Below are 12,416 nucleotides of genomic sequence, written 5' to 3'. Positions count from 1 at the left end.
TATATAAATCCTATATTTATTCACTTTTTTTAAAGTGATTGTACAACACTTATATATTCACAACTGCAACTATCATTTCTCAAATCTTAATTACCCAAAAATGAAAAAGTTTATAACCTCATCAGCAAGGCGGGCTCTTTCACTAAGCAAGTTTCAAAGTGATTGCAGTACTCCATAGTGGTGGAAGGCCTCGAATGATAATATTATTCATAACGTAATTTTAAAAAATTATTTATTAAAAAATCAAACAAGAAATATAATATGGAAAATAAAAACATATTAGTGAGAAAATACCCAATTAGAATTGGCAATGATTTATCAAAAAAACTAGTTAATTATTTCAAGTAATACTCCTAAAAAATTAAGAAGCCCAAAAGATATTGAGAAACAAGAATAAATTGTTTAGGAAAATGCTGGGACCGATGAATTGGACCCCCAAAAGATCATATTGAAAAAAAAAAGGGAGTAAATTGTTAAATCAGACCTAGTGTTCTTTGTTAATGTTTATTTTATTTTAGAATATTCATAAGGATGATAAATTTTATTTATTTATTTATTTATTTATTTAAGGGAGGGTGGGGGTTCGAATTTAAATTTTTTATTTAAAAAATCAGATTATATGCAATCAAGCTATCAGACTTTTAAAATAACGATGATAAAGTTATATATTATATATGGATGATGTTCTTTTCTACCATTTCCAGTCAAATTAATTTGTGATGATAAGGGTGGTGGGGATCGAGTTACAACGACCGGCATATATTTTTGCCACATGCATGCACCATACGAGTGGATTCCTCCTCATCTTCAGATCTTTCATATCCAATTATTTTATAATAGCTAATTCAAGTCTAAATCCTTGCATGGTTATATAAACAAGATGATATAAAATGAGATATATGGGAAGGAACGTGCATGTTAGTTTTCAATCTTCTTGTTTTTAAGCTATTGATAATTTGATTTTACTTTTCCGTTTGGTTACTAAGAAAATATAGGAAAGTGAGAGTTAATGATGTAATGAATGCATCAATGTTGGTAATTTGAGACGCACGTTGCAAAATTGTCATGATCTGAGGAAAAAAAAAAAACGTCTATTTACAATGTTACTTATTGGCATATATACCAAACACGTCGCCATAAAAGTTGACACATTTCTAACATAATAGGCTCCATGCTCACGACTCTTTCCTAAGTGAATTTTCTACTCAAAGTGGCCCAACAATTACAAAGAGAAAAGAAGATCGACTTCTTCCAAACTTTATTATTATTAGTAAATTAATATTCTTACAGCTTGTTCTCGCCTCCTTAATTTTAGCTAAGAATAAGTGCTATCTTAGGACCTCTATAATACACGTCAATGTTTACTCGTCATGACTTAATTTAAAGGATAAATAAATTTAAATCTTATAAATCAAATCTTATTATTTAAATGATGTGAATAGTATGATCTATACAAGTTGAGAATATAAGAATTCTTTTTAAAATATTATGTTACATTAGTTTAAACTTATAGTTAATTAATTTTCCTTAAAATATTTTAGGAAGTTAAATAAGTATTGAATATTTTTTTTTTATAAAAAATGATAGTTATAGTCATGAATATGTAAGTATCGTATAATCACTATAAAAAAAAAATTAAATAAATACGAGACAAAAAAACATTTAATTAAATTTTTAATATTTTTTATACATGATCCTCTCCCTTACGCATGCCCCTAAAATAAGGCCAGCATAAGTTTGTCGTGAAATGAGTTAATAACTTAATTGGGAAGGCTCAATCATCGCCGATTCGCCGGACCTTTAGTGACGATTAAGAAACTCTATTTATTTATTTATTGTTTTATTTATTTTTTTAATGTAAGATTGTGGAATTCTATTAAAAATGCATTTAATAGGTTTGAAAATCTCAACGCAGTGAAGGGGCTTATTGACAAATGACCGGGTCTTTCTGATCTTTCAAAGCAATCCTTAACTCTCTTAAATTTACTATTTTTAAAAATATAATGTACGTTATTTTGACGTTCTAAAACTTTAAATTACAGAAGATATTTATGTATTTGTCAAAGAACATATATACATTGTTTTTTTATTAATATAAATTCAAAGTAAAAAGGCAAGGAAGAGCCCTTGACAATCACTTTTTATTTTTATGTCTTTGGTTTATTCTCAACATCTCACCTAATCACAAATAAAAATTATATTTTCAAATCGGTGTATTGAGTACATATAATAAAATATAAATTTTATAAATAAAATAATATTATTTAAATTATGTGAATGATGTGTTCTACGCATTAACTTCAAAATAAAACAACTCTATTACAAAATTATGGTTAAAATATAATAATTTTACTGATATAATATTTTATAATAAGATGAAAGTAAAGGTCATCATACTGAGCTATTTATAATATTTCTTATAATCATAGTTTATTAACGTTATATATGCTAAAAGTATATGCGATGGACCTAACTAATTAATTGAAAATCTTGTGTTATAAATAAATATGGAAAAATAATATTTGAAATTGTGAGTCAGCAAATACCGTGTAATCATTTTTAAAAAATGAATAAATCAAAATTTATATAAAAAGAAATTAAATTTTTAATAATAAATTTTATTATTTTTTAAAATGACTATACAATATTTATATACTTCATTACTATATATAATATTACTCGTAAATATCATACAGATCCAATTCATTAAAATCGTTTTTGAATATTTCTGTGGTCCTAATTGGGAGAGTTAACATTAAGAAAAGTCTGTACAACTTGTTTGTTGACTTCTCAATATATTAATCACAAGTCATTTTCTATCCCTTTCTTTTCTTTCACTATGATATACTTTCTCACATGGAGTGCAATGTACTTGTCGTTAGAAAAACTTTAGAATTGTCAACTTCTGCTTTTCTATTAATGTAGGTGGGTTCAGACCGCAACTTTTCTATACTTTTCTACGATCAATAGTAAATGCTTGGAAAATTTGGCTATAAATTCTTTTGTGCTTTTGGCTATGTACCTTTTTTTAGGAACTGTTTGGAATTACAGTGTGAGGTCTAAAAAATACGATAAAATGTTATAAAATATTTATATGATAAAATTTATCTGTTTGGTAATTTTACATTAAAGTACTTATAAATTAAGAAAAAACAAAAAATTACGTTTCAACAAAAATACCAAAGTGATGCTTTTTGTTAGAAACACTTCAAAAAAATAATCTCTATTTTACCGTGCTATGTACATTACGAAATGACCCTCATCATTTTAGCACAATGACAACTTTGTCAATCTATATTTTTTATTATTCCTATATAATCTACTCAAGACTTTGCCCATCAATATTTTTCATTATTCTCCTATCACTTATGCATCGTTGAATAAATTTTCTTTTTTATTATAATTATTGAAAAATCTATTAGACTATTTTTGTTATTATTTTATTATAATATTTTATTTTTATCAATTATATGCCATTTTATGTTATTTTTATATCACAAAGTGCTTTTTAAATTTGTTTCCAAACAAATTAGTATGTTTAAAAGTGCTATAGATATACGGATCACAAACAATAAATAACTTTTTAATAATAGAGTTTATTGCGTTAAGTTCTAAGTTATAAGCTTTAAGTGAAAAGTAATATTTTCTACCATAACCCCAAACATACACTTAAGATTAACCCTTGTGCTATTAAATTTTATGGATAGGTCCATTGGTCACATTTTTTATCCATCTCAATTAACAACTAAAGCATCTCACCATGTGAGCCTACCAGGTGTCAAAATATATATATTTTTTTAATTTTAGAGATGTAAATAAAAGAATTGATAATCTTTTTATTAAAAAGATTAAAAAATAAAAATAAATAAATAATTGATTGTTTGGGGAAGGGGGACACCTCCCCTACCAACAAGTGGCAAGGACATGGTGGCCGGTCAAGTTAGGTCATGACTCATGTGATGGTTGAGCTTGGGAGTCTTGATTTGGCCCCCATGGGGTGGTTACATTCGGCCATCTCATGGTGGCATGGGGGCCAAATCTAGCCATCTTGTGGTGGTCGGCCAACCACCACAGGTTGGTCTAGATTTGACCACCCCGCAATGGCTTAACTTGGCTTGCAAACACATGGTGGTTGCCGGTGGGAGCTAAGGGGAGCTCTCCCCTCCAGCAAACTACTAATTTGCTTTATTTTCTATTTTTTTATTTTTTTAATAAAAAAACTCTTAAATTTTTTATTTTCATTTGAAATTTTAAAAATAAGAAAAAATAGCTTGATGGTGACACGCATTATCGTTATAAACTGAGATAGACAAAAAAATAAGACGAAGGGAATATATGATCTAAAAGATTTAGTAAAGCACATACATGGGCGGATCTCAAATGGCTAATAACACAAGGGATTTATGTTCAAATTCCCTAACTGCAATAAAACCCTTCATTATATGTCTACATCTTAAACAAATTTGATCAAACAATTAAAGATGTCATATGTAGCTCTTGTAAATTGCAAGTAGGCACTACATTCTACTTAGAAAAATATTTTAACCATAAATTAATTATATAAAAATTAACATATAAATTGATATAACTTGATTTAATACATAAGATTGTAAAGTTATTTTTATTATAAAATATATTTAATAAATTTTATAAAATTATATCAATTTATAAATTTATTTAATATAATCTTTTTACCTCTGTAAAATTCTCTCTCTCTTATTAAAAAAAGGGGTGCCATAAAACGTTGGGAAAAGTTGGTGGAAACTCATGTGGTAACGGGTTAGCCAAATCATTCAATCATTCACCCATCAAAAAGTCGTACGTTCTCGAAGCACTTGGTCAAATGTCGGCTTTGTAGATTATGGTCGTAAACGTACAGTTAAAATCCAGAGCCTATACTGTGAATCGAAAAGTCGAAACCCTCAACGGTAATTGGAAACGTAAAGAGAATGACAATTGCCGACTTGCCAAATGGAAACGCAACGTTGATATGTCCGGTCAAAATGCGGAAGTCTCAGCAGGAAGAAACCCTGCAGTTTCCATTGTATGCGTATAAAATAATGCCTTGTATAGTTCTCATATCTCAAGCTCAAAGGCAAAAACAAGAACAGTTTGGTTGTAACGATGAGAAAATCAGGTTCTTCGAATTATGTTATTGTGCCTCTCGTAATTCCTCTGCTTCTTTTTCTTCTTTCTGTCTCTCCCTCACTGCAGGCAGCCTCGGACTCGGTTTATGATGCGTTTATCCAGTGCCTATCAAAGCAAACAAACCAGCCAAACCAAGTCTCCAAGATAGTGTATGCGCAAAGCAACGCTTCTTACACTTCTGTGCTGGGAGCCTACCTCAGAAACTCCCGATTCAACACCTCCAACACGCCAAAACCAGTGATCATTGTGACCCCAACACAGGAGTCCCATGTCCAGGCTGCTGTGCTTTGTTCCAAGAGCATTGGCATTCAGATGAAAATCCGGAGCGGCGGCCATGACTACGACGGCTTATCTTACATCTCCGATGTGCCATTTATCATCCTGGATCTGTTCAATTTCCGGTCTATCAGTATTGACATCGAGGAACAGACTGCTTGGGTAGGAGCCGGCGCCACGCTTGGAGAACTTTACTACAGAATTTGGGAGAAGAGCAAAGTGCATGGCTTCCCCGCCGGTGTTTGTCCGACTGTAGGCGTTGGTGGGCACGTGAGCGGTGGAGGGTACGGTAACATGTTGCGTAAATATGGACTGTCGGTGGATCATGTCATTGACGCGAAGATTGTAGACGTTAAAGGTAGAATTCTTGATAAGGATTCGATGGGGGAAGATCTGTTTTGGGCTATCAAAGGAGGAGGAGGAGGAAGCTTTGGAGTAATACTTTCGTACAAGATTAATCTAGTTCCTGTTCCTGAAACAGTAACGATTTTCCGGGTCGAGAGGACCTTGGAACAGAATGCCACCGACATTGTTTACAAGTGGCAGCAGGTTGCTTCCATCACAGACGACAACCTTTTCATGAGAATGCTTCTACAACCCGTGCGTTCCAGAGTGCAGAGGGATAGCATGACTATTAGAGCCTCAATCGTGACCTTATTTCTTGGAAATGCAGAGCAACTGGTGTCATTGTTGGCGAAAGACTTTCCCGAATTGGGTTTGAAGAAGGAAAATGTCAATGAAACGAGTTGGATTCAATCTGTTCTTTGGTGGGCAAATTACGACATTGGGACATCCCCAGATGTCCTGCTCGACCGAAATCCTGGCTCTTCTAATTTCATGAAGAGGAAGTCGGATTATGTGCAGACCCCGATTTCCAAAGATGGGTTGGAATGGTTATGGAAGAAGATGATTCAGATTGGAAAACCAGGATTGGTTTTCAATCCATATGGCGGAAAAATGAGTGAAATCCCTGCTTCTGCTACACCTTTTCCGCACCGTGCTGGAAACCTGTTTAAGATCCAGTACTCTGTAAATTGGCAAGAGGAGGGGATTGAAGCAGACAAGAATTACACAACTCAGATCAGGAAGCTTTTTAGTTACATGACTCCATTTGTGTCCAAGAACCCAAGAAGTGCATTTCTCAACTATAGGGACGTTGACATTGGAACCCATAAGAATGATGAGAATAGCTACAAAGATGGAAAGATCTATGGGGTTAAGTACTTCAACGAAAACTTTGATAGATTGGTGAAAGTTAAGACTGCAGTTGATCCGGAGAATTTCTTCTGGAATGAGCAGAGCATTCCAGTTCTTCCAAGGTAAGGCATAGGATGTGATCTTCACACAGATCTTCAGAGGATATTGCAGATAAATTCCATTCCATTGCTTTCTGGGTAGTTAGTAACCACATGTATTTTCCCTATGTAATTTGCTACTTTTCTTTCCTCAGCAAGCACTAATATATAGATAGTAAAACCAAAGTGTACAAGAGTAGTGCTTAATCATACAACAGAAAGGGTGTAATTTGCTATTTACTTTATTTATGTCGTTTTTACTCTTCTTTTCTCTTTTTCTGATTTTAAGGCATGGTTTTTTTCTGATTTTGAGGCATGGTTTCGAGCAATCCCTCATGCATTGCTAACAGTCTTGAGTTTTGCTACTTACAAGCCGGTGCAATGTGCACGAACCTTAGAATTTTCTTGGCTGTAAAAGCGTTCAAAACACAAAATATTATTTAGCAATGAAAATTAAAATCATTTTTCAATGTCCCAACTCATTAAAATCACATCCCCACTTGTCTAATTGTCTCTGTATTTCTCATCGTCAAATACATATGGCCCTTTGTTTGTCGACTTCTCAATATTTTTGTTCCAAGTCATTCTCTTTCTTTTTCCCACTAAATATATATAATATAATAATTCTCCAGCGTGGAATACAATGGATTTGTCTTCTTTCATTTTCACTAGTGTGACGCCCCCAAATTCTGTCTGGGATCGAACGGACATTTGAAGCGTCGAGACATGCAACACAAGGTTACCTGCCTCCGTTCATGACATATAAGATGCAATGTTCCTAACATGCATTTAACAATATGCAATATTCGCAGCGGATAAATTTTTTTTTTCTTTAGCAATACTATGCACCAAATTGAAAATATCCCAAATGCTTAAAACATACTTCATACATAAAAACCTATTGAACAACTAAGATCACAACGCTAGTCCAAAATAGTTATGATCCAAAAGTACTGGAGATGCAACTCCATCGTACAAGTAGTAATTTAACTACTATATTAACATTAACGATGCACCGTCGTTCAATCGACTGTGTCTAGTTGGTCAGCTCCTGATCCTCCTTCATGTCCCGTAACAAGATCTACCATTTGGGGGGAATGGTAGTTGGAACTACCACAGTGAGATTTGATTACAAATCTCAGCAAGTTAACAAAAAACTTTCACACATGCTAATGATACATGGATGACAGTAAAAGCATAAATGCATAATCAAATTCATAAATAATTAAAGCATAACTTAGCGTACAACATAGCATAATTGACATAACTTAAATTGAAACATGAACTGAACTTGACTTGACATGAACTTGGTCTGAAACTTGACTTAGTATGAACTTACTCTGAAACTTGAATTAACATGAAAAATACATACTCCACAGTTGTTGTGGCCCCATATATTCTACGTGTAAATACATACTCCACAGTTGTTGTGGCCCCATGTATTCTACGCAAACTTGACTTAACATGAAAAATACATACTCCACAGTTGTTGTGGCCCCATGTATTCTATGTGTAAATACATACTCCACAGTTGTTGTGGCCCTATGTATTCTACACATCACAATGCAGTTAAATACATACTCCACAGTTGTTGTGGTCCGATGTATTTTACACAAACTGAATGTACTCAAGATGAAACGTGACTGGAATACGAAAGGACTGGAGCCCTGACGTAACATAACGTGATTTGAACATAACTTGAAATACATGACCAACTTGAGATAGAAACATTTCGTAACATGGCATAACATATAATAGACAACATATTTAACATGACATACTTGTAATGTACAGTAATACATGACAGAATATATTATGTAACAGATAAAAATTGGTGACAGAATAAATTCTGTATAATAGACAATTATGTGATAACTTGGCATGGCATGACATATATGATAACATACATACATACACTGTAGTTCCTTTACTTAGCACACATACACAGTATACTGCTAGTAAGTTAAAAGCTAACTTACCTCGATCTCCGCGTTTCTTATAAAACTTCAAGTGCGATCACGAGGAACTGTAATTAGTGATTCTAAAAGTTAGAACTAAATCAATAATAATTTGAAATATGCAAAGTACTAACTTAAAGAGTAAAATTTTCATTTTACTCTCTACATGTGGGAAAATGACCGTTTTACCCATAACTTAAGGATTTTGCATACTAACTCCAAAAGTTTCCAAAATTTACATTCCTCATGTAAATTTTGTCCTAAACTTAAATATCAACTCAGAAAAATTTAAAACAAAACACAACTATGGAAAACACACTATGACCGAAACATCCATAGGCCATTTCCCTTGACTTTTGTTGCAATTCCTTCCAACTTCAAAACTCATGCTTAAACCAAAATTTTGCAACAAACATCTTCCAATCCTAAGTTCAAAACCATACTTAAAACATCCATTTAGAAAAAGCTAATAATCAATACCAAACTTTTTTGTAAAGAGATCCAAGCACTTGAATCACAAGTTTTGACCTTAAATCAAAACATCTCCAAGAATTTCAAAAATCAAATCTTACTTCTAACATATTCATAATATCATCCTAACATCAACCATGCTTTAAATCATCAAACTAAATTCACCAAAATCACAAAATAACATTTGGAGTTTTTGGTTTTACACTTAGTCCAAAAACAGAAACTTTTTCCTCAACTAGTTTTGATAAATCTCTTGATCTATGACTTATAAATATATTTTCTTCAGACCAAACCATTACATGGTTTAAAAAGATGTCCTAAAACATATATAAGCTTCTAATTCAAGATCACATGGTTAAAAATTAACCAAAACATAAATTTAGCCAAGAACATCTACACTTTGGCTTATCTGAATATCTCTTTACATAAAATTTCATATCTTTGAAACTAACATCAAATATCTTCAAAATAATAATATAACATGTATATAAGATGCTTAGAATCCTCCAATAAAATTATCAAAGTCATTAGAATAGGTTTAGACCACCAAAGAGTTAAACTTTCTCAAAACAGAAACTGTTTTTCCTCTTCAAGTTTCTAAGTTTCTAAATCTAAGAAATTCTTTCATCAAAACCTTTAATCATGCAAAAATCCTCAACCAATAGTCATATATACATGTTAACAATACTCTATAAAATTTTCGGACCAATATCTATCCATTAGCTTGGTCAAAAACTCCAAACTATAACATATTCTCCAGTTTATCTTCTAGAATGACCTTTTTATAGTTTACATAATATTTTACTAACCAAATGATCTTCAAATGGGTAAAATAAGATATCCATGTAAACTAGACTAAAAAAGGAACAACTTATATGAAGGAGACTTTATGATAAAACACTTACAACAGCTTCGAAATGGGCGTGCAAAAGAACTCCTAAAAGCTGTCCGAGAGAGAGTGTTTGATAAGCTTTTATTGGAAGGTGTAATTGAAGATAAGTTCATGGGTGCTGGCTGGACATACTTATGGACGAGATAAGGGAGGTGATAGGGCTGGAGTTGAGAGTTGAGTGTGGTTTTCTCCTACCCAAAATATCTATAAAAGATTATCTCAAAATATTCTATCCAATAATATCTACAAAAATCAGTTCAATATATTTTCCAAATGTGGAGTAGACTTAGAAGAGTAAGGTGGCTAAAATATTTCCATGTGTCCAAATAAAATTTTGCTAACCTAATTTGGACATTACACACTGTGATTTTGAAAAACACTGAGCTTAGTACGTTTACCGAGGTTACTATTCACTCCAAAAATAAATGTAACAAACTTAGTACTGAAAAATCCTAAATATTCAATTAAGCCTAGTGGTGTAGACTATAATGTATTCTGACACTTCTAACTATCTCAAATAATTAAAATCGCATTTCTAGCACCATAGTGAGTGAGAACACTAACTATGTTGACATGCTAAAACCTATGCGATTAATCAATTCGTGTAAACTTACGGAGTTTTCACGAGGTTCCTAAAGTCAATAGAAATTCCATAATTAAATTTCTAGCGGCTGTTACAATCTCCCCTCCTAAAAAAAATTTTCGTCCTCGAAATCGACATAAGTAACAATTCAAAAGTTAAGGAAACACATATACTTTATTGATATTCAAACAAAGAAGTACAACGTCTGATATTGTCAGTCTCGTATAAGTGAACCACAAAGTATCAATTAAGCAAAAGCCCAAAATAACTCTGCAAGACTGAATTTAGATGTCGAATAACTGGGGGTACTTGGCTCGCATATCAACTTCCTTCTCCCAAGTCGCCTCTTGAATATTATAATTTTGCCAAAGTACTTTGACCAATGGGATCTTACGATTCCGCAACTCTTTATCTTTCCAGTCAAGAATTTGCATTGACTTCTCTTCATAGGTCAAGTTGGGTTGTAAAGGTATGCTATCAAGATCCACTATCATTGGTGTCTGATTCCCAAAACTCTTTTTCAAAGAAGACACGTGAAAAATATTATGAATTCCATGGAACTCAGTTGGCAATTCCAAATGATATGCAACTACTCTCACTTTCTCCACTATCTCATAGGGTCCCATATATCTCGGACTTAACTTGTTTTTCATCCGAAACGACTTACTCCTCTCATAGGAGATACCTTCACATAGACCCAATATTCAACTTTAAAATCTATGCTCCTCCTTCGATTATCAGCGTAACTCTTCTGTCGACTCTGTGTTGTTTTCATCCTTTCTTTAATCAAGTGTACTTGGTCCTTAATCTCTTGTAAGACTTCTAGTCCAACTACTTTGCTTTCCCCTACTTCATCCCAATACAGAGGTGATCTACACTTTTTACCATACAAGGCTTCATATGGTGCCATTTGAATAGTGGCCTGGAAACTATTGTTATAAGCAAATTCTACCAAAGGTAATTGTTTCTCCCAATTCCCTTCGTAATCCAAAACACAGGCTCTTAGCATATCTTCCAAAGTTTGAATCGTCCTTTCTGTCTGTCCATCTGTTTGTGGGTGGTATGCACTACTAAACCTCAGACTAGAGCCCATCGATTCTTGTAAACTTTTCCAGAAGCGTGACGTAAAACGAGGGTCTCTATCTGATACGATCGTCTTAGGCACTCCATGCAATCTGACAATCTCTACTATATAAATTCTCGTCAATCTTTCTAGAGAATCTGTATTCTTGATGGGTATGAAGTGAGCACTTTTTGTCAGACAATCAACTATTACCCAGATAGTATTATTTCCGGCTAAGGTCCTTGGAAAGCCTACTATAAAATCCATGGAAATATCCTCCCATTTCCATTCTGGGATTGGCAATGACTGCAATTTACTGGCTGGCTTTTGGTGCTCTGCTTTTACTATTCTACAGACAGAACATTTGTTCACAAATTCTGCTACGTCCTTCTTCATTCCTTCCCACCAAAAAGACTGTTTCAAATCCTGATACATTTTTATACTACCAGGATGAGCAGTGTAAGGTGTTATGAGCTTCCTTTAGTACTTTTTCCTTTAACTCTTCATCTGCTGGAATGACTCTTCGGTCCTTGTAATACAGAGTCCCATCCTCTCTGAGGCTAAAGTTCACTGGTCCTTTTGACTTTTTGATCTTTTTTACAACTTCCGCAAGTTTACTGTCCTTCTTTTGACGATCTTTCAGTTCTTCCCAGTCCAATGGAATGAATTCTTGGATTGTAGTCAACATGATTTCCTGACTACGATTTCTAATCAACAGTTTTCTCATACT

At 33.1% G+C, this 12,416-nt stretch overlaps 1 protein-coding gene across 1 annotated transcript; it reads left to right on the top strand.

Annotated features, from left to right (window-relative positions):
* Nucleotides 1-4,961: 4,961 nt before the first annotated feature.
* Nucleotides 4,962-6,992, top strand: LOC122279896 (berberine bridge enzyme-like 21). Its single transcript, XM_043090791.1, has one exon. The coding sequence runs from the start codon at nt 5,125-5,127 to the stop codon at nt 6,745-6,747; it is 1,623 nt and encodes a 540-aa protein (XP_042946725.1). The 5' UTR covers nt 4,962-5,124; the 3' UTR covers nt 6,748-6,992.
* Nucleotides 6,993-12,416: the final 5,424 nt, after the last annotated feature.

Source organism: Carya illinoinensis, chromosome 10 (genome assembly GCF_018687715.1).
Source record: "Carya illinoinensis cultivar Pawnee chromosome 10, C.illinoinensisPawnee_v1, whole genome shotgun sequence".
NCBI lineage: Eukaryota > Viridiplantae > Streptophyta > Magnoliopsida > Fagales > Juglandaceae > Carya > Carya illinoinensis.
The sequence above is the reverse complement of the archived record's forward strand: the minus strand, read 5'-3'. Positions and strand labels throughout refer to the sequence as shown.

What these genes read in the sequence shown, in the direction of transcription:
- LOC122279896 (XM_043090791.1), top strand. Translation starts at nt 5,125, where the DNA reads ATGAGAAAATCAGGTTCTTCGAATTATGTTATTGTGCCTCTCGTAATT.